The sequence below is a fragment of the Penicilliopsis zonata genome (assembly GCF_001890105.1).
Source record: "Penicilliopsis zonata CBS 506.65 unplaced genomic scaffold ASPZOscaffold_2, whole genome shotgun sequence".
Lineage (NCBI taxonomy): Eukaryota > Fungi > Ascomycota > Eurotiomycetes > Eurotiales > Aspergillaceae > Penicilliopsis > Penicilliopsis zonata.
Window position 1 is genome coordinate 357,793 of NW_019208912.1, and position 23,395 is coordinate 381,187.

At 51.2% G+C, this 23,395-nt stretch overlaps 9 protein-coding genes and 1 non-coding gene across 10 annotated transcripts; 8 read left to right on the plus strand and 2 right to left on the minus strand.

Annotated features, from left to right (window-relative positions):
- The first annotated feature begins 394 nt into the window (after positions 1 to 394).
- On the plus strand, positions 395 to 3,195 carry ASPZODRAFT_128145 (hypothetical protein). Its single transcript, XM_022721939.1, has 6 exons — positions 395 to 1,966; positions 2,043 to 2,183; positions 2,246 to 2,322; positions 2,386 to 2,413; positions 2,472 to 2,534; positions 2,601 to 3,195. The coding sequence occupies exons 1-6, from the start codon at positions 574 to 576 to the stop codon at positions 2,729 to 2,731; spliced, it is 1,833 nt and encodes a 610-aa protein (XP_022584164.1). The 5' UTR covers positions 395 to 573; the 3' UTR covers positions 2,732 to 3,195.
- Positions 3,196 to 3,624: 429 nt separating this feature from the next.
- ASPZODRAFT_58397 (hypothetical protein) lies at positions 3,625 to 5,087 on the plus strand (the record flags this gene model as incomplete). Its single annotated transcript, XM_022728764.1, has 3 exons — positions 3,625 to 3,663; positions 3,720 to 3,852; positions 3,919 to 5,087. 3 exons carry the CDS (start codon positions 3,625 to 3,627, stop codon positions 5,085 to 5,087), a joined length of 1,341 nt encoding a protein of 446 aa, XP_022584165.1.
- A 679-nt stretch (positions 5,088 to 5,766) lies between these two features.
- On the plus strand, positions 5,767 to 7,096 carry ASPZODRAFT_128148 (hypothetical protein). The gene is made up of 2 exons (XM_022721940.1): positions 5,767 to 5,893; positions 5,974 to 7,096. The coding sequence occupies exons 1-2, from the start codon at positions 5,836 to 5,838 to the stop codon at positions 6,810 to 6,812; spliced, it is 897 nt and encodes a 298-aa protein (XP_022584166.1). The 5' UTR covers positions 5,767 to 5,835; the 3' UTR covers positions 6,813 to 7,096.
- ASPZODRAFT_12777 (hypothetical protein) lies at positions 7,081 to 8,412 on the plus strand (the record flags this gene model as incomplete). The annotated part of the gene is made up of 3 exons (XM_022721836.1): positions 7,081 to 7,416; positions 7,920 to 7,972; positions 8,043 to 8,412. 3 exons carry the CDS (start codon positions 7,081 to 7,083, stop codon positions 8,410 to 8,412), a joined length of 759 nt encoding a protein of 252 aa, XP_022584167.1.
- A 143-nt stretch (positions 8,413 to 8,555) lies between these two features.
- ASPZODRAFT_t24 lies at positions 8,556 to 8,629 on the plus strand. Its single transcript has one exon. It is a non-coding gene; the product is annotated as a tRNA-Ile (tRNA).
- Positions 8,630 to 8,762: 133 nt separating this feature from the next.
- Positions 8,763 to 9,993, minus strand: ASPZODRAFT_88998 (hypothetical protein). The gene is made up of 2 exons (XM_022730340.1): positions 9,091 to 9,993; positions 8,763 to 9,015 (listed from the first exon to the last, which is right to left on the minus strand). Exons 1-2 carry the CDS (start codon positions 9,671 to 9,673, stop codon positions 8,852 to 8,854), a joined length of 747 nt encoding a protein of 248 aa, XP_022584168.1. The 5' UTR covers positions 9,674 to 9,993; the 3' UTR covers positions 8,763 to 8,851.
- Positions 9,994 to 10,362: 369 nt separating this feature from the next.
- On the minus strand, positions 10,363 to 12,139 carry ASPZODRAFT_128151 (hypothetical protein). Its single transcript, XM_022721942.1, has one exon. It carries the CDS (start codon positions 12,058 to 12,060, stop codon positions 10,474 to 10,476), a length of 1,587 nt encoding a protein of 528 aa, XP_022584169.1. The 5' UTR covers positions 12,061 to 12,139; the 3' UTR covers positions 10,363 to 10,473.
- A 274-nt stretch (positions 12,140 to 12,413) lies between these two features.
- On the plus strand, positions 12,414 to 14,605 carry ASPZODRAFT_89004 (hypothetical protein). The gene is made up of 2 exons (XM_022730341.1): positions 12,414 to 14,269; positions 14,358 to 14,605. Exons 1-2 carry the CDS (start codon positions 12,485 to 12,487, stop codon positions 14,595 to 14,597), a joined length of 2,025 nt encoding a protein of 674 aa, XP_022584170.1. The 5' UTR covers positions 12,414 to 12,484; the 3' UTR covers positions 14,598 to 14,605.
- Positions 14,606 to 16,888: 2,283 nt separating this feature from the next.
- ASPZODRAFT_57770 (hypothetical protein) lies at positions 16,889 to 19,066 on the plus strand (the record flags this gene model as incomplete). The annotated part of the gene is made up of 2 exons (XM_022728708.1): positions 16,889 to 18,768; positions 18,838 to 19,066. The coding sequence occupies 2 exons, from the start codon at positions 16,889 to 16,891 to the stop codon at positions 19,064 to 19,066; spliced, it is 2,109 nt and encodes a 702-aa protein (XP_022584171.1).
- A 2,823-nt stretch (positions 19,067 to 21,889) lies between these two features.
- Positions 21,890 to 22,907, plus strand: ASPZODRAFT_128155 (hypothetical protein). Its single transcript, XM_022721943.1, has 2 exons — positions 21,890 to 21,927; positions 21,986 to 22,907. The coding sequence occupies exon 2, from the start codon at positions 22,021 to 22,023 to the stop codon at positions 22,876 to 22,878; it is 858 nt and encodes a 285-aa protein (XP_022584172.1). The 5' UTR covers positions 21,890 to 21,927; positions 21,986 to 22,020; the 3' UTR covers positions 22,879 to 22,907.
- Positions 22,908 to 23,395: the final 488 nt, after the last annotated feature.

The following is a 23,395-nucleotide window of genomic DNA, read 5'->3' on the forward strand; positions in this document are numbered from 1 at the left end:
CATCTCGAACATTTCCTGTCCAGAAGGTCCTCAGGACCAGCGCCGAAGTAGGCGTGAGGGGAAAAAAAAAAATACGGAGAGGGAGTGGGAGAGAAGAAGAAGCAGAGGAAGGAGAAGAAGAAGAAGAAGAAGAAGAGAGGAGGGGAGGGTTTTTTCTTCCCTCAGGCGTGCCTTTTAACTACCTACTCCTACCCCGCCTGCCTCTTTCGCCGAAGGTCCTCTCTCTTCTTGTCCCTCATACACACAGACGGACCTGTCCACTGCTGCCATTGCCTGCTTGATGTGCATCTGCGTCGCCGCTCGCTACTCTATCGAGACTGGGAACTAGTCTGTGCATCCGCTTGAGGTCCGGGGGATCTTGTTCACTGACCGTTGCTAGATTACACACTAGTCGATCTCTCTCTCTCTCTCTCTCTCTCTCTCTCTCTCTCTCTCTCTTTCTCTACCTGTCACTACCTCCCTCTATAACTACCCTTCTTCTAACCTACGCTCGACTTTCCTCTTGTCGATTCTCCCTCTCTAACTATCCTTCTTCTTACCTACGCTCGACTTTTCTCTTGTCGGTTCTCTGCCATGTCTCAGGCACAAGAGGATCCGTTTTGCTTGGAGTGCCACTGGGAGGCGTTTCATCTGGATAACCGAGCGTTGGTGGACTCGCCGTCGAAGGATAATGCGTCACACATTCAGTGGGATTGTACCGATCATAATACAGCGCTGGACTACTGCGATCTGGAGGAGGCTTGCTGTGACTTCGAGGACTGCACGTTCAAATGCGACTCCATCTGCGACGGGTTTCTCGAATGTGATGCGTCGACTGCCTGCTCCATCTCTCACTGCGAGGATACGCATTGCAAGAGCCCGGGACCCGTGTGCTTTGACGAACACTGCTTTGAAGATCACGATGGGAACAACACGGGCCACGACACCAACGACAGCAACCCCAATGCAGACGACCACGCCCTCGAGTCGCTGTTGGGACTCGGCGCTCCATTGACCTTGGATGCGAATGATCTACTGGCCGCCTCGACGGCAAATGTTCCTCCCTCGGAGGCGATCGCCTCCGCAGCCAAAGCAACGGCAGACGGCCATCACGCGACAGATTTCCTCCCTGTCGTCTCGTCGACACTGTCGGCTCATCAACAGTGCAGTCACGGCCATTATGTTTCGCATCCAGTCGGCTGCCACGGGTTTCCCAAGGAATTTGATAATAGAGATGGCAACCCCGCGGCTCCATCATACAATGACCCCACAAATGTCAATCCGGCAGAGGTCTTTCATATGCTAGGGATGTGCACAGACTTTTCCACCTGTCATAGTTTCCATGTACCTGAAGATCATCAGTGTTCAGCCAGTTTAAATAAGCCGGAGGATGACTCCTCAACCCCTGCGCCCTTTGCCTGTCTCCATCCTCCGAGCTTTCATCATCTCCACCACCACCATGTGAAGGATACGACTGATACGACTACTACTACTACTACTACTACTACTTCTACTACTTCTACTCCAAATACCCATGAAACCGGTACTAGCACCCCCGTCAGAGGAGTCTGCCGCTCGCACCACCGCTGTCGAACCCATATGCATGCACACCCTCACCCGTACTCATCTCACCCCCGACATTCGCGGTCAAGCGTTAGCTCTCATCTGATCTCCAGTCCAAGCGAAACCCCTCCGCCTCTGGACTCTAGAGCGTCGTCAATCCTAGCCAGCCCCAGCTTCCCTCCAGATGACATTGATGTACACATCTGTAAATGGACTAACGTGGTCCACGGGATCAAATCGGCCTGCGGGGCGACCTTCTCGGATGCTGGTGCGCTCCAGGATCATCTCATTTCAAGCCATATGATGACCATGGATGGGGCTAAGGGCAACGGCTACTACTGCCGCTGGGATGGCTGTCACCGTCCAGACGAGCCGTTTTCGCAAAAGTCCAAACTGCAAGGCCATTTCCTGACCCACAGCAACTGTACGTCTTTCCTTTCGTCTTCGCATTCCGATCCCCTCGGGCCGGCCTCCCCCCTGCTGACTTATTATTCTTACAGACAAGAACTTCAAATGCACTGTGTGTGGGAAGTTTTTCGCACGGCAGGCAACCCTGGACCGCCATGAACGCAGCCATCGTGGGGAGAAGCCGTATAAATGCAGGGAATGCGGTAAATCGTTTACAGACAGCAGTGAGCTGAGTAAGTCCCCCTCTCCCCCCTTTTGGTCTCTCAGGGTTCCTCGTCAAAGTTAACGAGTATAGAAACCCACATGCGCACTCACACCGGCGAAAAACCCTTCAAGTGCACCTACCCAGGGTGTAATTTTGAGACTGGCGACGTAAGCTTCTTCTTCCAGAAGGTCGAACTCTGCTACCTGATGTCTAACTTACAGTCACTACAGTCGTCTAACATGTCAAGCCACCGATTGAGTATGATTCTTCTTTCCTTCTCTTTTTTTTTCATGATTCTAGTGCTAATCAAGGGTAGCTCACGGTGAGCGGAAACATAAATGTCACTTTCCGGGATGTAATAAAAGCTTTACCCGACCAGGTATGTTGTCCCTGCTTTTTCCTTATTGCTCTATACTTTACCTTCTCATCTGTCTAATCATTATAGACCAACTGAAGCGCCACCTGAAGACCACCCATAAATACGACGCTCCGGGGTTAATCTCTCCTTCACCACTCTCCCCCCTCTCTCCTCTTGGGGATCAGCTCCCGCTCGCCCCGTTTTCCGCTATCTCATGAGGTAGTCAGGGGGCCTCGCATACCAATCATCTACCACTGACAACCTCCACGACACGAATATAACATCTACACCATAGCATTTAAGACATGCCGGTTCTTTCAAAAATTCGAAATATCGATCCCAGAGCTTCGAAGCTCATTTCCACGGCGTTGCTTGTTCCCTGATCGAGTGATCTACAAAAAGAAGAAAAAACGGCTCAGGATCCCACATCAACGCCAGTGCCCCAGGCCAGCCAGCTGAGCCGACCCACAACAGCAGATCATGGCCCTTTTATCATCTATCCGATGAAGGCCTAATCCGGAATACATGGACTACGTGCCTTGATGCGCATGATGAATACACTACTGACTGGTAGTAACTATTCCCTGTAGCTGAGTACAGCTGTGAGTAGGGGGTCACAATAACCAGATTTATAAACCATCAATAGATGTGTCAAATTATGCACACAGCTGCATTAGATCCTGTAAAGGTACCTTATCCTCCTACCCAAGGTACCTAGTACCCATTAGTTATAAACTACCTAAGTACTCTGTAATGATGTAGTAAAGGTACGTCGACACCTGAAATATCAGGCCTCCACCAAGCGGTGAGGGGTACGGAATGCGGAAAAACTATTCACCTGCAGGCCAATGCAAATCGCAGGCCAGCAAAAGCGACCGTGTCTGATTGACCCCGCCTGGCGGGTAACAAGTGCTGCTACTTTATCAGACTCTTCCATTCTTCCCTTTCTCCTCTCCTTTTCCTCTCTACACCTCCCTCCCCCCTTCATCCTGGTGAGTCGATTCATCGGTCTTCTTAAATATTCTTGAGAAACTCTCTAGAATATTTCGATCCAACGAAGCTTGCTAATATTTACTAGAATTCTTTTCTTCAGTTACCTCTCTCCGCCATCATGTCTGCCCCCGCCCAGAAGTTCAAGGTCGCCGACATCGTACGTGTCCCTTTTCTCTCTTCTGTTTTCTTTCTTCTAATTGTTTCTCTTTATAGTCGCTGGCTGCCTTTGGCCGCCGCGAGATCGAGCTCGCTGAGATTGAGATGCCCGGTCTCATGGCCATCCGTACCCGGTACGCTGCCGATCAGCCCCTGAAGGGTGCTCGTATCGCCGGTTGCCTGCACATGAGTATGTTGTTTTTTTTTTCCTTCTTCTTTCTCTTCATCTCATACAGCAATAAGGCTGACCTTCCAGCCATCCAGACTGCTGTCCTGATCGAGACCCTGACTGCTCTCGGTGCCGAGGTCACCTGGACCAGCTGCAACATCTTCTCGACCCAGGATCATGCTGCCGCAGCCATTGCCGCTTCGGGTGTCCCCGTCTTCGCCTGGAAGGGTGAGACCGAGGAGGAGTACAACTGGTGCCTGGAGCAGCAGTTGCAGGCCTTCGCCAACGGCCAGAAGCTCAACCTCATCCTCGACGACGGTGGTGATCTGACCTCGCTCGTCCACCAGAAGTACCCGGAGATGCTCCAGGGCTGCTACGGTCTTTCCGAGGAGACCACCACCGGTGTCCATCACCTGTACCGCATGCTCAAGGAGGGCAAGCTGCTGGTGCCCGCCATCAACGTCAACGACTCGGTCACCAAGTCCAAGTTCGACAACCTGTACGGCTGCCGTGAGTCGCTCATCGACGGCATCAAGCGTGCGACCGACGTCATGATCGCCGGTAAGATCGCCGTTGTCGCCGGTTACGGTGATGTCGGCAAGGGCTGCGCCCAGGCTCTGCACAGCATGGGTGCCCGCGTCCTGGTCACCGAGATCGACCCCATCAACGCCCTCCAGGCCGCCGTCCAGGGCTACGAGGTCGTCACCATGGAGGAGGCCGCCCCTCTGGGCCAGATCTTCGTCACCACCACCGGCTGCCGTGACATCCTGGTCGGCCGCCACTTCGAGGTGATGCGCAACGACGCCATCGTCTGCAACATCGGCCACTTCGATATCGAGATCGACGTCGCCTGGCTCAAGGCCAACGCCAAGTCGGTGCAGAACATCAAGCCCCAGGTCGACCGCTTCCTCATGCCCAGCGGCCGCAACATCATCCTCCTCGCCGAGGGCCGCCTGGTCAACCTGGGCTGTGCCACCGGTCACTCCTCCTTCGTCATGTCCTGCTCCTTCTCCAACCAGGTCCTGGCCCAGATCGCCCTCTTCAAGGCTGAGGACGCCGCCTTTGGCAGCAAGTACGTCGAGTTCGGCTCCACCGGCAAGAAGCCCATCGGCGTCTTCGTCCTGCCCAAGGTCCTCGACGAGCAGGTCGCCCTGCTCCACCTCGAGCACGTCAACGCCAAGCTCACCAAGCTTACCCCGGTCCAGGCCGACTACCTGTCTCTGGGTGTCGCCGGTCCTTACAAGGCCGAGCAGTAAGTTTTCTTTTTTTTTTCTTTTTTTTTACCCTTTTCTTTTGTTTTTTCAAAAGGAAATACTAACTTTTATAGCTACCGCTACTAAACGGCAGGCATATCGTCGAGATAATCGGCAGATAGATTTCAACATGATTCCACGATGTTACGATTCGAGTTCTTGATCAACTACGAGCTCAAAAGCATTTTTGTCTTCAACGGCAATAAAAGTGGCATAACTAAATGGGAGGGGTTTCAACGTTACATGATGGTACAGGCGCGGGTCCACCTAGGGTAATTGCATTCAACAGTGCATTTGGCGTTAGCCATAATATTGATAGTATACAATAAATTTACTTCGCTTTGGTCAGTGTGTAATCTAGCTATGGTAGTTGAAGATTATCTATTACTTTTCCACTTGATAGTCATCTGTCTAAATGTAGGTACTACTGGGTAATACGGCGGAGCGAACACGGATCCCAAACGGGTAATTTTCCGTCTCCAGCGGAGGAGATGAAGATTGTGCTCCAATCGGACTATTTGCTCGGCTGCGGGCAAATAGCAGTCCTATTCACTCTTCTATTAGCAGATTAAGCAATTCCTAAGGATTTCTGTTAGGTTAGTCATTTGATAGACTCGAAGTTACGCCGCATTACCCCTCGTGACTGCCCCGCGGAGGAAAGTATATAAACCCCCCCCCCTACCCAGGATTTAAAAAGCAAAGAGGATCCTTTCTCATACAAAACATGTGGTCACCGAGAACATCGATTTCAATGTCGTTAGGGAGGCCGCTGGAGGGTAAATTCGGGATTGTCACGGGGGGGTCTAGAGGTAGGTACCTATCTATCTACCTGAACAACCAACCCCCTATCCTTTTCAATTTGTTAATGTAGGCTAAAAAAAAAAAAAAGGAATTGGCGAAGCGATTGCCCGGAACCTCGCGGCAAAAGGATGCTCGCTGCTGCTCAACTTCACGTCCGAGTCATCTCGAAAGCGGACGGAAGAGCTGTGCAACAGTTTGACAGCAACGTACAACATCCGCTGCGTGGCGGTGCAGGCGGACCTGAACAACGGGGCCGAGGCGGTGGCCACCATCCTCGCGGAAGCCAAGAAGCAGTTCACGAGTTCGAAGGGGGTGTTTCGGATTGACGTGCTGGTCAACAACGCAGGTGTCTCGGCGGACCGGACGCTCAACGATCCCGTCAGGGGGGTTATCGACGCCGAATACTTCGCCTGGCATTATAATATCAACGTGCTGGCCCCGCTGCTTCTCACGCAGGCGTGTGCGCCGTACCTCCCTACGGACCGGAGTGGGCGGATCGTCAACATCTCCAGCGTTTCGTCGTCGCTCGGGTTCGAGGGACAGTCCGTGTACGGCGGGACAAAGGCCGCCCTGGAAGCCATGACGCGCACGTGGGCGCGCGAGCTGGCCGACCGTGCCACCGTCAACGCTGTCAACCCGGGCCCCGTCATCGGGGATATGTATTTCAAGACGGGCGAGGGCTTCTGGAACCAGATCCAGGGTTTCCAGGATAACACGCCCGGGGCGAAGCTGGAGGATAACCTGGTCGAGAAGACGGACGAGCTCTCCGACGAGCAGGTGACCCTCATCCGGGAGAAGATGGGGGGGCGTCGTCCAGCGTTTACGAGCGAGATTGCCGGTGTCGTCGGCATGCTGTGTACTCAGGACGGGGGGTGGTGTACTGGCAGTGTTGTCTGTGCTAATGGGGGGATGCGCATGACTCCATAGGACACTTCTTTCTTTCTTTCTTTCTTTCTTCTTTCTTTCAAGTTCTTTCTTCTTTCTTGACTACTGCTCTCTTTCTTCTTTCTGATAGATCTATCTTGTTCTCTTTGTCTTATCAACAATGTTAATCAACAATGGTTGTCAACAATGGTTGTCTTCGGTTGGCAAGGTATAAATAGCAGTACATCGACATCGACATCGATACTCATTAACACTCATCAATACTTATCAACACTCATCAGCACTCGTCACTACTCTCTATATCCCCGAAATGAACGGTACGTACACCCTCCACTCCACCTTCACCCCCCTACCACCTTGGTTCTCACGCGATGAAAACAACGACCCCATCCTCGACATCCCGCTTTGCACCCCGTGCGTGTTCTTCGACATCGTCTACCCCTACAAGAACCAGTACGAGCTTATCTCCCACCTGCGCCGACTCGCTATGTCCCGGTATGCGATCATTGGTGATATCGGCGAGGAGCGGGGGGTTCTCTCCGTTGGTGTGCAGGTTGCTGGCTACTTTCCTACGCTGGATGATATCTTTATAGCTCTCTCGGAGCGGTTGAATCAGTTGCATACCCTGGTGGACATGGGGATTTTGGTTTTTCAACCTCCATTGGTCGATTAGTTTGCAGGGCGAAGCTCTGCAACGTCTTATATATAGTTATAGTACCTACTACCTACTACTTAGGTACCTTGTAGTATAGTCAGTTAACACTATACTTATGGATAAAATAAAGAGAACTATAATATTTTCTATCCATTTAATATGTTATATACTATATAACTACCAACAGTTAATTTGATAGTTAACCACCTAAGTTAACAGTCAGTGATTAGATAAGTGGATAGACGTCATTAATCTCCCGTCAGACAACATTCTAACACTCACACAACATGGCTTCCCCTATGTCTCGAACTGCCCCCTCTGTCATGAAATCAATCCGTCTTCGACCCTGTCTCTTGTCTCGCAGTGCATACCGTGCAATTCCTCGACATGGCATCCATTCACCTACCCTGTCAGTCCGGCCAATGCCGAGGGTACACACAGCGCCACTGAAACTCACGCCGCTGTCTCTTTCTCGAGGATTGACTTCCCTCCAGGCCACTGGAGGGAAATCCGAAGCCGATCTTCTCGTCGAAGAGCTCCAGGAATTGTACCACTCCGCCCTTCCCCCCCTTCCCCCCTAGACAGACAGACAGAATAAGTTAAAGCTAACCAAAAAGGTACGAGGCAGCGAAAGACGAATTCGAAATCGCAACCGAAAGCACCGACTCGGCAACCATCTACGCCGCCTCGGACCGGGAATCCGCTCGCGACGCCCTCAACCAGCTCGTCTCCGTGTACACGCTGTACACGACGCCCATTGAAGTGTCGGGGTCTCCCACCAAGGTAGACGGCGCACAACAGCAAGAACAGGAGAACCAGATCGAGGACCTCGGCGAGACGGATCAAGGACAGCTCATCACCACCAACTATGATCCCACGGAGATCGCGCAGGGGGTCCGAGACGAGGTCAAGAAGAGGGTGGGCCATCGCTTGAGGGAATTGGTCAATGCCGTTGAGAACCTCGAGGAGAGGGCGCATGCGGAGTAGCTTTGTACCTTATCTGTTACTGGTAGTATAAGTAGTAGAAAGTCTGTCTTGTCTGTATGTATATTCAGTGCAACCTCTCTTTCCTACTAGATGTAAAAGCAGCTCTTGTTTATAGAACCAAATATCAGAGCAGTCTTCAACAAGGTCCCATAACTCAGTTGGTTAGAGTGTGGTGCTAATAACGCCAAAGTCGTGGGTTCGACCCCCACTGGGACCACCACTTCTTTTTTTTTTTCAACATTATTCTTTTTAGTAGTATATATATATATATATATATATATATATATATATATATATATATATATATATACATACACTTCATATACTTCTTTAATTATTGTTAGATTCGTCTCTCTTAACCATCTACCAAGAAACCTATATGCTCTAGTTATATACATGCTTGACTCCTTTGATGCCGCAAAACGAACAGAAACAAAAGCTATTCCCACTTCTCGAACCTCCAGCCCGCCACATCATCCTCGATGACCAGCTTCAGCGTCGTGAAGACGATCTTCTCGTACATGGCTCCCGCGGCCGCACGAGCCTGTTTATGCCAGGGTCCTGTACCGCCTAAACGAGCATCATTTCTATCTCGCCAGATACCTTAACATATCAGCATATCGGCATATTCTGTATGGAGTAGCTGAAGGCTAATACAAGATGAGAGCTAATACTTACAAGTCGCCAGGTTTCGATTCTCCGCATCTTTACTTCCAAACCAATACTTGAGCAGACCGCCGCTCGCGGTAGCTTCCTGATGGGAATGGGCGTCCAGTTCGTGCAGACGAAGGAGGTCCGCGTCGCCCTTTAAAGTGGATCGGAACGTGACGACGTAAAACGCCTGTTGTCGCCATTGATAGGTTTCCGAAAGGGCAAGCTCGCCAAGCAACCCGAACACGTCGTCCCAGTTGAACGACTCCTCGTACCCTGCTGTGGCGTAGTCGGCGCGCGAGGGGGTGAAGATGGTCAGCGCCTGTGCGAGGAGGCGGTTCGGCGTGTCGAGTCTGTCCAGATCCAGCAGGTGCAACGGGTCGTTATACGGCGAGGCGATGAGCCGGTGGTCGGAGAGGGTGGTGATGGCCTTCCTTTGGTCTGGTGAGAGGAGGGGGAGGAGCTGTAGGGACGCCGCGGCGTGGAACTTGAGGGCGTCGTACTCGGCTGTCACTAGGCTGTGGTGAATGAGAGGGGGGGGTTGTTTCGTCGGTGCTTGAGACTGAGATATGTCGTTGCTGACTGGCACGTCGCTGATTCCGGGGGCCATAGTGGTATGGTAGTATTCTATATGCTGCTAAATTGATGGTTTATAGATAGAGACATGTATGGAGTGACAATGGGAATCTTTGTTCTAAGGTATAGATAGGTATTCGTACTCCCCAGAGAACTAGTAGAAAAAAAGACCTAGAATAGAGATACACCGCTGTTCCATCCAATTTCATTCCTTTGAGCACTTCCAGCGGCAAATCACGCAATATTCGGTGCTCACACCGTGTCACGGTAGCGAACCACGGACCCAAACCGTTGTCAGGTACGGAGGTCAAATCACAGTACATTGGATCATTGAATTGATTACTCTAATACGGAGTAATGTATCCAGTGTCTGTTCTAGATTTCAAACACGTATCTGCCGTACCTGACCCTAGTTGGAGGTAGTATGTACTCTGTAGCACTATAGTTGTTACTATACTAGTTGCTAGTTGGGATGATATCCCTGCACTCTGGCGGTGAGACGCGTCTCCTGCTGTCTTTCAAGATGATTAGAATTCATCCTGTTCTACTGGTTTGCTTATTGATCACGTTAGTAACTTAATAATTGAACAATGAATTGAGTTTTCGGGTCTGAATTTTCTACGAACCTTCGATTGAACCGTGGGTCGGTTATAATCGGTAGAACAGAGATTAGACATACATAGATGTAGGTCTAGATGTAGGTCTAGATGTAGAGTACATAGTAGCTTTAATTAAATATCAATACTGCTTGATAGTGCTTGTGATATTTTCTAATATCCGTGAATGGTATCATACAACCGAGAACGCCAGTAATGCTTTTCCTCCCAAAGGGGATTATTTCGGAAGCGGAGGAGGCGCCATTTTGCCTTCACCCGTGTCCACCTTCTTCTTGGGCGGCAGAGCAGGGACCTTGAAGCCTCCATTCTCGCCAGAGCCGGCGGCCGGAGTGGTGCTGGTTTGGCCGCCAACCTGGGTGAACGTCCCGGACCGGAACCAGCGGTCTTCCTCCGCCTTGCGTTTGCGGTTCAGCTCGGCCTGGACCTTGGGGTCGACAAGCTCTAAGCCCTGCACGGGGGTAAAGGAAATAGTGCTCGCTGTGCCGGCCGTGCCCGTCAGGGTCGGGCCCACGCCCGAAGTGCGCAGACCCTTGGCCTGGAGAACGGTGGCGGTGCCGCCGGCACCCTGTCCAAAACCCCGAAGCGACGAGGCCGTACCGCTGACAGGCGTGGCGGTGCCCCAGCCCTTGTTCGACTTGCTCAGCTTCGCCCGCGTCCGCTGGTCGATCTGGATGGCGCGGATCCGCCCATCATTCTCTTGCCCGATCATCCCCAGTCCGACAGTCCCCTCGCCGGTACCGTACCCAACCTCGGCCTCCTCCTTGCCGAAAGCGACTCGGTTCTGGGCCTTGCGGAGCTCTGTCATAGCAATCGCTTCTTTAGCCTTTCGGGCTCGGCGTCCGCCTCTTTTCCGTGAAGGTTTGTCGTCTGGCGCCGGGAGCGCTTTCACCCCAGAATTCGGCGGGGGCTCCGTCAGTTTGTCCAGCCGCTGGAAGCACTGCTGCTTTAGATCCTCGCCCAGCGAGCCGTCAGTGCTGAATCCCGCCACATCTGCCCGGGTGGCGAGGACCATCTTCGACGAGACAATACGGATCGCCTGACGCTTGAGGTCGTTGGGAATTCCCTGGATGAGCTCTGAATCGTAGAGAAAGCCTTGTGCCCGGATGCCGGTGTTCGTAGCAAAACCCAGCCCGTCACGTCGCCGCGAGCCCTGCGCTCCTAGATTGCACGCGGGTATCTTGGCCAGCTCCCGCAATCCACCGGTCTGGTTGAGGAACTGGGCTGCCGTCTCGGGCCCAATCAAGGCTGCCAAGTTTGGCGCAATTTTGTTCATGCGTGACTGGATGCTCTCCGTGAGCGCCCTCCGTTCACGATCCAGCCTCAGGATCTTCTCGCACGTATCCAGAACGGCTTTTAGCTCCGACTCGCTCATCTCCCGCCCCCGCGTAGTTGTGCCCTCCACCGCCACCACCATCAGCGACGGGCCATCGAGGACCGACTTCAGCGGCACGCCGACCATGTTCTCCGCCGAGGAAGATAGCGCTTTGATGTCGTCCAACGGGCCATTCTTCAGAATAGCCACCGTCTTTGCGTAGTCGATCGGAGTTGTCACCAGAGTCTCAAGTTCCGGGAACCGAACCGAATAATGGTCGCGTAGTACCTTGTGGAGACGTGTGAGCTCGTCCTGTGTAGATATCGCCGTCTCAAACTCATTCGTGGCCTGCGGAGGCGCCTCCTCCATCACAGTTTCCTCCTCTTCCTCCACTCCTCCTCCTCCTTCGCCTTCATCTTGAAGGTCATCGATGGCCTCGAAATCTTCATCGTCCTCCTCAAAATCCCGCAGTAGGTCCTCGGCGTTCGACATCTTATTTGAAAATGCCCCAGAAAACACGGCTTGAGACTGCGACGACCCGCTGTTCCAAGTCCTTCCTGAGAGGTAGCAGATGGCAAGTCGAACTTGGAGAAAGTTGCTTCTTCAGACGATGAGCTCACGGGCTGCTTAGTCATCCAGGACCGAGGTTCGGGTGGCGGTTTGTGCCCCAAGCGCAGATCTGCGACTTCTCTTTCTTTCACGATCGTGACGGGCGTTTCTACAGCGACAACCGGTCTTGGGGACGAAGAACGGTTGAGTTCTTTTTGTTTTCGACTGGGAAGTACCTCAATATTAACAGGTGGTTGACTTTGTTTTGTTGTTTTGGTCGAGGGGTTACTTAACTGGCCCTACCTACCCGAATTTGACCTTTTCGAACCCCCCCCCCTAGCAGCTTGCTATACATACACAACCTACGATGGAGTCGTCTCGTGGCCCGCCGAGGGTCAAGAACAAGGCTCCGGCCCCGATCCAGATCTCAGCGGAGCAGCTGCTCCGTGAGGCGGTCGACCGGCAGGAGGAGGCCCTGCAGGCGCCCACGCAGCGATTTGCGGACCTCGAGGAGCTGCACGAATATCAGGCGCGCAAGCGGAAGGAATTCGAAGACTATGTACGCCGTAACCGCATCAATATGAACAACTGGATGCGCTATGCCGCATGGGAGCTGGAGCAGAAGGAGTTTCGACGGGCGAGATCGATCTTCGAGCGTGCGCTGGACGTCAGTGCCACGTCGGTGGTTCTGTGGATTCGGTACATCGAGTCGGAGATGAAGAACCGGAATATCAACCATGCGAGGAACTTGCTAGACCGTGCGGTGACGATCCTGCCGCGGGTGGATAAGCTGTGGTACAAGTATGTCTACATGGAGGAGACCCTGGGGAATATCCCAGGCACCCGGCAGGTGTTTGAGCGGTGGATGTCGTGGGAGCCCGAAGAGGGTGCGTGGAGTGCATATATCAAGCTGGAGAAGCGGTACAGCGAGTTCGACCGGGCGCGGGCCATCTTCCAACGGTTTACGGTCGTTCATCCCGAACCACGCAACTGGATCAAATGGGCTCGGTTCGAAGAAGAATACGGAACCAGCGATCTGGTGCGTGAGGTTTACGGTGTGGCCGTGGAGACGCTGGGGGAGGACTTTATGGACGAGAAGCTCTTCATCGCGTACGCCAAGTTCGAGGCGAAGCTGAAGGAGTATGAGCGGGCCCGCGCCATTTACAAGTTTGCCCTGGACCGACTGCCGCGGTCCAAGTCGATGGCTTTGCACAAGGCGTACACGACCTTTGAAAAGCAATTCGGCGATCGGGAAGGTGTGGAGGACGTCATTCTCTCCAAGCGCCGGGTTCAGTACGAAGAGCAGCTCAAGGAAAACCCCCGGAACTACGACATCTGGTTCGATTTTGCTCGGTTGGAGGAGACCGCGGGGGATCCGGAGCGTGTGAGGGACATCTACGAACGTGCGATCGCCCAGATCCCACCCTCACAGGAGAAGCGCCACTGGCGACGCTACATCTACCTTTGGGTGTTCTACGCCCTGTGGGAGGAGATGGAAAGCAAGGAAGTCGAGCGCGCGCGCCAGATCTACCAGGAATGCCTGAAGCTCATCCCGCACAAGAAGTTCACCTTTGCGAAGATCTGGCTGCTAAAGGCACAATTTGATGTTCGGCAGATGGACCTTCAGGCCGCTCGCAAGACCCTAGGCCAGGCCATAGGTATGTGTCCCAAGGACAAGCTCTTCCGCGGCTATATCGACCTCGAACGCCAGCTGTTTGAGTTCCTTCGGTGTCGGACCCTGTTCGAAAAACAGATCGAATGGAATCCCTCCAACAGCCAGTCCTGGATCCAATATGCAGACCTTGAGCGCGGTCTGGACGACGCCGAGCGGGCGCGTGCGATCTACGAGCTTGGGATCGAGCAGCCGACGTTAGACATGCCGGAACTGGTCTGGAAATCATACATCGACTTTGAGGAGTATGAAGCCGAGTACGACCGGGTACGGGCCCTGTACGAGCGCCTCCTCCAGAAGACAGATCATGTCAAGGTGTGGATCAACTACGCTCGGTTTGAAATCAACGTCCCCGACGAAGAAGAAGAAGAGAAGGAGGAAGAGGAGGAGAGGCCTGTTAGCGAAGAAGCCAAGCGTCGGGCCCGCAAGGTGTTTGAACGCGCACATAAGGTTTTCAAGGACAAGGATCTTAAAGAAGAGGTACGTAGCTCTTCTTTCCAATTTTCTCTTTTTTTTTTCTTTTCCTTTCCTTTCTTTTCTTTTGTCCTTTTTGTACTAATGATTGCAGAGAGTGGAACTGCTCAACGCATGGCGGTCCTTCGAAAACACGCACGGATCGGCAGACGATATGGACAAGATCGAGAAACAGATGCCTCGCCGGGTCAAGAAGAGACGCAAGCTGGACGACGACCGGTACGAGGAGTACATGGACTACGTCTTCCCTGCGGACGACCAGTCGGCGGCCAATCTGTCGAAGCTGCTCCAGCGCGCTCACCAGTGGAAGCAGCAGCAGGGGCAGGCGAGCTAATGGAGGTTATTCTGCGCTGTATAGTAATAGTCATAGCAATACTACTCATGGTATGGAGTCAAATAAGTACGAGTACTATCTACAGGTGTCTACAGGTATCTACATACGTATAGCAAAGCTTATCACTATGAGTTACTCCGTACTCTGCACTCTGCACAAACTCAAAGTATTCTGCTGGCTTGGTTGCGCATTGATCTGCACGAATATTGGAATCCGAAGCAATAAGAATCTGCAGGCAATCTCCGGAGCATACCTGTCATACAGTTTGTTTATAATTAGGTGCATTGCGGGGCGCATATTCCGGATCGATTATTGCCCATGTGTCAGACACTTACTACATAGTATGTACGGAGTAGTAGACTCTAGTAACTACGGAGTATGTACGGAGTACTATCTACTACGTAAGTACTCCAGAAATAGCCAAACGTGGCATGTTAGACTCTGTAACCACTACTTCTCCGTGTTGTGTCATCTAATGATGATATACCCAGGGAAAAATACTCCGTAGTTAGTAGTAGTTAGTACAGCCAGGGGTATTCAGGACCGTAACTATAACTAAGCGCTGTCATCAGCCACCGAGTCTGAAGATAGCAAATCAGACAGGCTCGTTTGGTGATTTCTGACGACCTTTGATCGTGATGAAGAATGGAGTACGAGGTCATATCTTCACGGCCTGCAGCCCATACTCATGCCCCAATTTTGATTCCATCGACTCCATCGAGGGCAGAAACGAGACCGGTGGTTGGGGAAAACAGGGCGACTCCACATCCTGGTCAACCGTGGATGAGTCGTTGTTTAACCTGGTTTTGAGGATTTTACCCCTGGCTGGTCAGGAGTGTGTCGCGTCTTGCAAACAAACCGCAACAAACAAAGTACTCCGTAGTCCGTACTCCACGAAGCAGTAATAGTATAATTATCTCCATGAGGAATCGATCAGAGCAAGAAATAGTCGAGTTTTCTGTTTGTTTTCCCTTCCTGTTAGTCTCTGTAATGACAGGAGAAAAGCAGCAAACAAACTTCAGGAATTGCCCTCCGTCAAGTGGATTCACATCTTATCAAACTTCTCATAGGACGCAAGGCGTATGTAGTAAGTAAAGGTCTCCCTAGTAATGCCTTCCCCCTCTCTCTTGGATGACGACAGCGGAGAAGACGGAGTACGGAGTAGTCTTGACTTCTAATAGTAGCAGCAGTTGGTTAGTTATTAGTGAGGATTCAACTAATGCTTAATATCTCTCATAACGTGATCTCGACGAAGCGCCAGAACGGCTTAGCGCAGCTGGCACCAAAACTTCATCCAGATCATCCTCCTTTCCCCCCCCCCCCTTCTCGAGTCGTACCCTTTTTTTTTCCCTATCATTATTGTCGTCCATGTGCTGTGCACGTCTTCTGCCTGAGAAACCCCTCTATTTTGTTTGTTCTTTCTCTATTTCTTCCGTATCTCTCGCCAGGAATTGCCCTTGCTATTTTTCTTGCCAAAAACCAATCCACCGTGTACGGAGGTCTAAGCTGGGCCCGCTGTTTCACCTTCCAACCTCGCCGCCCACGCTCTCCTCTCCTGAGTGAGACCAGGCCCTCTAGTCTCGCACCCTCCCTTTCCGTATGAGAAGGCTGGGAAATCGTACTCTATCTATTCCCCTCAGTTAGCTGGGGACTCAGCACCACGTCCAGATCTGACGCTCGTTGTCTCGCTCGTTCTCTTCCACCCAACGGTTGACCTAGGTCGCGTTCTTTCGTTCTCTCTGCTGGTTTGAAACCACTGCGCCTGGGGGAGGGTTGCGTCTCTCGCTTTATCTTTGCCTCTCACTCCCTCGCTGTCTCTCCCTCTCTCTCGCTCTTGCTCTCATCTTGGGAGGGGCGCCGTTGCCACTGATCTTTACTTTGATATCGAGACTGGTCTGCTGATCTTCGCACGTTCTCTCTCCATCATACGACTTGGCTTTTGAGGCTAAGGCTATCGGGTAGCTAGCTGGTCTATGGTGGTCCACTGTTCGACAAAGTTGTCTGCCAGGAAATCATCGTGTTCAATTGATAATCCTGTACCTTGATGGGGTTGCTTGCCTCTGTTTGCATGTTCAACCTTGGGAGAATAGAGTCTTGGTGACCCGCGCAGCCTTTCGACAGAGCTGTTGTGATATTTTTTTGGGGATATTCCGATTAACCATGCAACAATAGTACTCTGGCAGTTACTCTTCTCTCTCACTCTCTGACTATTAAATTATACCTCTACGATCATTCCGGCTGGTACTTGGTTTTTTCTTCTTCTTTTCTTCCGATCATTTTCTTCGCCCACCATGGTTGTTCCGACTCCGCCCTTCAATTTAACGGGCCACTGCTCGGTCATCTATGACGAGAAGCTTTTCGTTTACTCTGAGAATGGGTTCGCCTCGATTCCTCTCAAACGCAATGGTACCTGGTCAACGCTCGACACGGGAGTGGCCGTCTCTGGCGCGGCCTGTGTCAAGGGGGCCCTCGAAGGCGACGGTGCAAACGAGGCCTTGTACGTCGTCGGCGGTACCAGTTCCTCTTCGAAATACTCCGGTTTGCAGAGATACTCGTTCTCCGCCACTGCCTGGGAGACCATTACCCCCGCCACCGAAGTGACCAAGGATCGCGTTTACCACGGCGCGGTCTATCTGAACGCAACCGCCTCGATCCTGGTATATGCAGGCTCGCAGGAGGACGAATCTACGGCTTCGACACAGACATTCGTCATCTCGACAACATCGCCGTACACCGTGCTGTCGTATGACTCGAATGGAGCGCCGCCGGCGACATTGCCAATCCTATTGCCCTGGAATGGGCATGAAGCTGCGTTAGTGGGAGGGTTTTCCACCACAGACGACATTTACTTATTCAACGCTTTCTCGGGCTGGCAGAACTCGAGTATGTCTCTGACAAGCGCTCCGTCGAGCGGTTACAAGTCTGCCCTCCTCAGTAGTTCGAATGGAAGCAAAATCCTCGAGACCTTCAACATGGACGTCTCGCCAAATACGGTCACGAGTGTCGTGCTCCTGAATCCCGGTGGTACCCCCGCCAGCCCCGGCGAAACGCCAGGGGCTTCGTCGTCCACACGGAAACGAAAGCGCGAATCTACTCTCAGCGACTATCCAGCGTACGATGGGACATATGCATCGACGACCAAATGGACCGAGTATTCCCTTGCACAGGGGGATGATGGCCTAGTGGTGCTCTCTAGCGGGGAGAGCAACGATTCGATAACGGTTTTCAACCAAACCTCGAACAGCTGGGTCAATGCAACCAAGCTGTTTTACGGAGATGAAGCCGTCCAACAGATTCTCGGATCTACCACCTCAAGCGCGTCCGCTTCCGCGTCAGCGACGGCAACAGGCAACTCGACCGCATCGGCGACCGGGAGTTCGAGCAGCAGTGACACGGGGACGATTGTTGCGGCCACGCTAGGCAGCGTTTTAGGATTTGCCGCCATCTTGATTGTCCTGCTGCTGTTTCTCAAACGCGTCAAGAACCAACGGAAACAGATCGGACAACGCAATGGCGGCGCCAAGAATGAGGACCGATTGAGTTTCCAGGATCAAGGCATCGAGCCTCTGGCCAAGTCGGCATATCCTATGGCCAAGACCGCTGTTCCGGTGTCCGCAGTATCCATGGACTCTCTGGCAATCTTCTCCGGCACGGCAGGTGACGAGAAGCCGGCGGCCAAATCTGCAGGCCGTGGGTATCTGAAAAACAGCTCGCTATCCACGGTCCAGTCCGGAGAAGAGATGCCCGTCGCGGGCGCAGACAGGACGATACAGCAGCCATCGATCACTGTCTCGCCTATAGGTGGCGGCGGCGGCGGCCGTGCCGGCGACCGCCGGACCGACGAAGGATGGGCCCGTTATTTCCAAGACCACAGTGTGACCAACCTGGTGGGCGCGGGCTCTGCACGGGACACGATGTCGTCAGAAGTGACCAAATCGGATTACAGAAGCAGTGCCTGGCCGATGTCGAACCTGAAGCCGCTCAACTTTGGGTTCCTGGAAGGGCCGCAGCCGCTGGGACAGGTGACGACCGGCAGCCCGACGACGTCGTCGGTCCCATCCGACCGAAATGGCCGTAGCCTCATCATCCCGCAGAGCCAGTCGGCGCGTATCTCCAGTGCGAGTTCCGTGAGTATTCTCTCGGACGAAAGCGAATATGACCGACGGGACCAGTTTTCCTCGGGCATCCCCGCTAGCATCCATGAAGAAGACGCGCAGTACCTGGATCCGCACCATACGAGCTGGCTGGGGCGGCCGCCCAGCAGCAGCTACAGCCGGAGCTACTACAACCGGGATACCCAGCAGATGTCGACGTACGACCCTCGAATACCGGGGGAACAGTACCAGGTCGGTGCGCATTCGTATGGCCGCCAGTCCAGCATGTTGATTCCCGACGATTTCGATGAGCCCCCGAGACGAAGCAACATCAACTCGGACATGAGCTGGCTCAATCTACACGCCACCAAATGACCCTCTCTCTCTCTCTCTCTCTCTCTCTCTCTCTCTCTTTCCTCGGCTAGATGGTGTTGTGGAAAAATTTTGTGCTTGTACAGCTGGTTTCTTCTGTCGATTTGGATATCCCATATGTTTTGGACATGCATGAGCATTGTTAGCGTTCATGTACTATTGTATAGTTAGATTAATTATGACTTGTCATAAATAAATAGTATAGCATAATTATTAAGCTATGTAAATTAATTGTGCTGCCTGGGATAGGATACTAACTAACTAACTACTAGTAGACTTAGGGCCTACTCGGTAAAACCACCTAATTGCCCCTACTAGCCTGAGGTTGTTTGCTTGCTCGTGGCTTACGTGTCCAGGGTCTAAGCGAGATATACTCTGTACAGTCTACTCCGTGAATCTTCTAAAATATCATATACTAGTTATACTACTTACTAGTTATATAAGTAGGACTACATATATATTTATGTAGAAGATAATTAGAGTACTTATTACTTGTGTTGGAGTACTACATAAGTATGTACAGAGTAACTAATAGGGACTAGGTAACAATGTACTAATTATGTATATGTAGTACCGTAACAGGAGTACGCGTTCGGTGACGTGGACCGGCACGTTTAAGTGGACTTGGCATCTGGGACGAACGGACCCTGGCGGGCGTACGTGGATATCCACGTTGCGGTGGACCAGGAGTTGATACGGAGTACATAGTAGTAAGGTACGGAGTACCTAGGTAGTCAACTAGTAGTTAGATAACTAGATAACTAGTAGTTAGTAGTTAGCAGTTAGTATGCTCGGGAGTAATTACGGAGGAGGACGATTCGAGGATAGTTATAGAACTAGTACTATCATTTAATTACCTACTCTACCACTCAGTGCTTGTGTATTACTACGATATACTACCTAGGTCTTCACCAACTAGATCAGGTACTGTACGGACTCTACGGGACTCTATTTACAAGCTTACTACCTAGGTACATAGTAGTATTAGAATTAGTACCTAGTACCTAGTAGTATTAGAATTAGTACCCAGTACTTTTTTACTATACCTAGGTAGATTAGTACCTTAGTATATACTGTATACAATATAACCATACTATACAATACTCTTACCTACTAGGTACTCTCTGTATTCTTTGAAATCACTAGCCATGTCAGGCTAGTGACCAGCCACGCATAAGCATACGCATCCGAACCCTAAGTGCTCCGTATCGAGTCTCACTAGTAGTAGTATATCCAGGGCTCTGAAATACCCCGTCGATCCTATTCACACCGGTGCAAGTGACACCGACAGGAATGTTGTAGGACATATTGAACCCCCCCCAGAACAACCACATCTTCCCTCTACAAATATGCCGATATACTCGTGTTCGTAAGGCTGAGATCGGCTGGAAAAATCGAGAAGGTGGTCGATCGCCTTGGCTATCTTGGCGTCAGGGTCTTGAATAGAGTACTACCTACATAGGTAGGTATTACTAACTAGTTAGGTACATAGGTACGGAGTACATAGGTACACTGTAGTTCTGTAGGTACTAGGTACGTAGTAGTACTGTCAAGCGGATTTACGGAATACTCCGTAGGCAGGGTCACTCAGCTGCAAGGGACCTGGACACGTTCGATCTCAAGGATGAAACAGTCGGAAGACGGACGGAATAGCCAGTCACTACTAAAGAGAATGTCGAGCGAGACTCCTTCTAGGGACAGGCTATTTCGGGCGGTGGATTGCCATACGTACGGCGCCCCACTCCGTTTGAAGGGTCTGAGGCGCTTACGTATGCTTGTCAGATATGATTTATACTGTACGGAGTACATCGGTGGATGTAGTACTCTAATAGGTAGGATATATAGGTAGTTAGATACTATGTGGTACAGAATAAACAATAGAGTATATCTAGTACTTATTATGGTACTAGAAAAGCAATATTCTTATTTATATTCTTATTCTTATATTCTTTTTTTTAATAATCCTGCGGGGCTGCACGAGCCGCTCAAATTTGGTACCTAGGCTGACAGACAACAGACTATGTAGTAGTATGCGGCATGACGAGCTTGATGACGACTGTACGGAGTATAGGAGTATACATAGAGGTATGGAATAGATACTACATAGTATAAATATGGTTGATAATAAGATATATTATTACTACCAGTATTCTACACATTATTCTCTGGTTACTAGGTATGCCTGTACTTACTACCTAGGTCTAGGTAGGTAGTAATACTGTAATGCGTAATGCGTAATGCGTAATACTAATACGTAAAAATACGCGGTAAAAGCTGACGACAGGGACACGTACCAGATGATGCCGCTAAGGCGCTAAGCACCAGGACCCCTACACTAGCCAGATGAGGATGATATTCTTTCTGAGTTAATGATTCTTTCTTTGAAATAATATATGTAGTAGATATAATATATATATATGTATAATATATATAGATGTAGATCTAGATGTAGATGTATATATATTAATTAATTAATTAATAATCTATCTCAGTATCTAGTATCTAGTAATGTCAGGTACTTCGATATACTCTAATCACTGTGGAGTGGTTCGTACGTATTCGCGGCTGTCCCCATCGGCTGGGGGGGAACCAGAATCGGATAGTCTTTCTATATATGCCGTGCTGGGGGGAGGCGCTACTCCTGTACCCTGAGATATATCTTACTTTTCCTTCTACCTTTCATCATCTGTCACTTGCATTCATCTGCATTTCTGCATTCATCTACGCCATCATCGAGTCCTTTCATCCACTCTCTCTATCTCTATAGTCAGGTGCTTGTCCGCTGGTCGGTCTGGTCCAGATTACAACTCGCTTTATCTATACTATAGGCAGCTGGGTAATCATCGACGGTAATAAAAGTGACGGTAAGTCATCAACTCGATGGGTTGTGTTTTATCCTGTCTTGCTCATTCCTCCTCTTAGAACCGTCCAGGTGATTCTTCATGATTGTGTTAAACATGTCGGGCTGCAAGACGAGTATCGTGTCGATACTGAACAATGACGACCATCCGTCGTTTGCCGTTCGATCGACCTCGATGCTGTCGAAACAGCCTTCGTTATATGGACAGCAACAGCAACAGCAACAGCAACACCACCACCAATATCATCATCAGCAGCAGCAGCAGCAGCAACAAACTCACCATCATCACCATCACCACCACCATCATCAGCAACAAAGATATCAACATCGTCCGGATTACTATTCCTATGCAGAATCGAACCGTCTCCCGCGTCTCTACGAGTCCATCCCCTCGTCGGAAACCACCCAGCCGCTCTCCCCCGGCTCCTCGGACTGTTCGCACGACTACCGGCCTAGCGGCTACGCTCCCTACCATCATCACCATGCATTCCCATACCTGCCTCCCGTAATCACTTCCTCGTCATCGCCCGTGTCAACACTGGCTTCCTCCTTCCCAGACCGACGCTACGGGCTCCCCTCGCCGCCGGACCCGCCCTCGCCGCAAGCGTCCCTGGTGAGCACAACGAGCACGGGGAACACAACCCACCACAATAGCAACAGCAACGGCAGCAGCAGCAGCAGCGCCAACCAAGATTTGGCCTCCCGTGGCACCCGCAAGAACAAGTATCCATGTCCCTACGCGGCGTCGCACGGGTGCTCCGCGACCTTCACAACCTCCGGCCACGCCGCCCGCCACGGCAAGAAACACACGGGCGAGAAGAGCGTCCACTGTCCGATCTGCAACAAGGCCTTCACCCGCAAGGACAACATGAAGCAGCACATCCGCACGCACCGCACACACCCGGACGAGGTTGCCTTGGGAATCAAGCGGAGTCCCGGACGCTCACCTTATTAACATCTTCCATCTTTTTTTTTTTTTTTTTTCTATCCACTTTATGTGATTGAACTCCTATAAAATTCATGTGTTTTAGCGGACTCATCCCCTGTGATACCTCTGTTGATTCTCGACAGTCTAATTGTTCGACTGGTCTGTCATTTCATCCTGTTATACCATTGCATGTGCGGCGTTGGATTGGCCTAGAGCGTTTTCAGCCTTCCTTTCCTTTTTCTTCTTTTCTCTATCATTTTCTTCTTATATATATTATACCTGAGCGATACGTATATATGCTTGATGAGGTATATACGGTCTGTATGTCTTACTGTACATGGAAGACATGACAGATTTGGCAGAAAATAAATAGTACCTGAATAGAACCATGGTTCACTGATCCAAACATAAATAAACTACTTGCTCTACTCTTACTCTGGTCTAACTAATGATTCTATTCCAACTTACTCCTTACTCCAACTATACTTGGTGTCTATACGGAGTAATCTGTACTGTCTCCTGCAAGATGACGTAACAATCAGAA

Bases quoted from the DNA above. Each gene is read 5' to 3' on its own strand.
- ASPZODRAFT_128145 (XM_022721939.1), top strand. From the start codon at position 574: ATGTCTCAGGCACAAGAGGATCCGTTTTGCTTGGAGTGCCACTGGGAG. The intron at 1,967-2,042 runs GTACGTCTTTCC...TTATTCTTACAG, and splicing joins TTTCCTGACCCACAGCAACT to ACAAGAACTTCAAATGCACT. The intron at 2,184-2,245 runs GTAAGTCCCCCT...TAACGAGTATAG, and splicing joins TACAGACAGCAGTGAGCTGA to AAACCCACATGCGCACTCAC.
- ASPZODRAFT_89004 (XM_022730341.1), top strand. From the start codon at position 12,485: ATGGAGTCGTCTCGTGGCCCGCCGAGGGTCAAGAACAAGGCTCCGGCC. The intron at 14,270-14,357 runs GTACGTAGCTCT...TAATGATTGCAG, and splicing joins ACAAGGATCTTAAAGAAGAG to AGAGTGGAACTGCTCAACGC.
- ASPZODRAFT_128148 (XM_022721940.1), top strand. From the start codon at position 5,836: ATGTCGTTAGGGAGGCCGCTGGAGGGTAAATTCGGGATTGTCACGGGG. The intron at 5,894-5,973 runs GTAGGTACCTAT...AAAAAAAAAAAG, and splicing joins TGTCACGGGGGGGTCTAGAG to GAATTGGCGAAGCGATTGCC.
- ASPZODRAFT_88998 (XM_022730340.1), bottom strand. From the start codon at position 9,673: ATGGCCCCCGGAATCAGCGACGTGCCAGTCAGCAACGACATATCTCAG. The intron at 9,016-9,090 runs GTAAGTATTAGC...TGATATGTTAAG, and splicing joins GAATCGAAACCTGGCGACTT to GTATCTGGCGAGATAGAAAT.
- ASPZODRAFT_128155 (XM_022721943.1), top strand. From the start codon at position 22,021: ATGTCGGGCTGCAAGACGAGTATCGTGTCGATACTGAACAATGACGAC.
- ASPZODRAFT_128151 (XM_022721942.1), bottom strand. From the start codon at position 12,060: ATGTCGAACGCCGAGGACCTACTGCGGGATTTTGAGGAGGACGATGAA.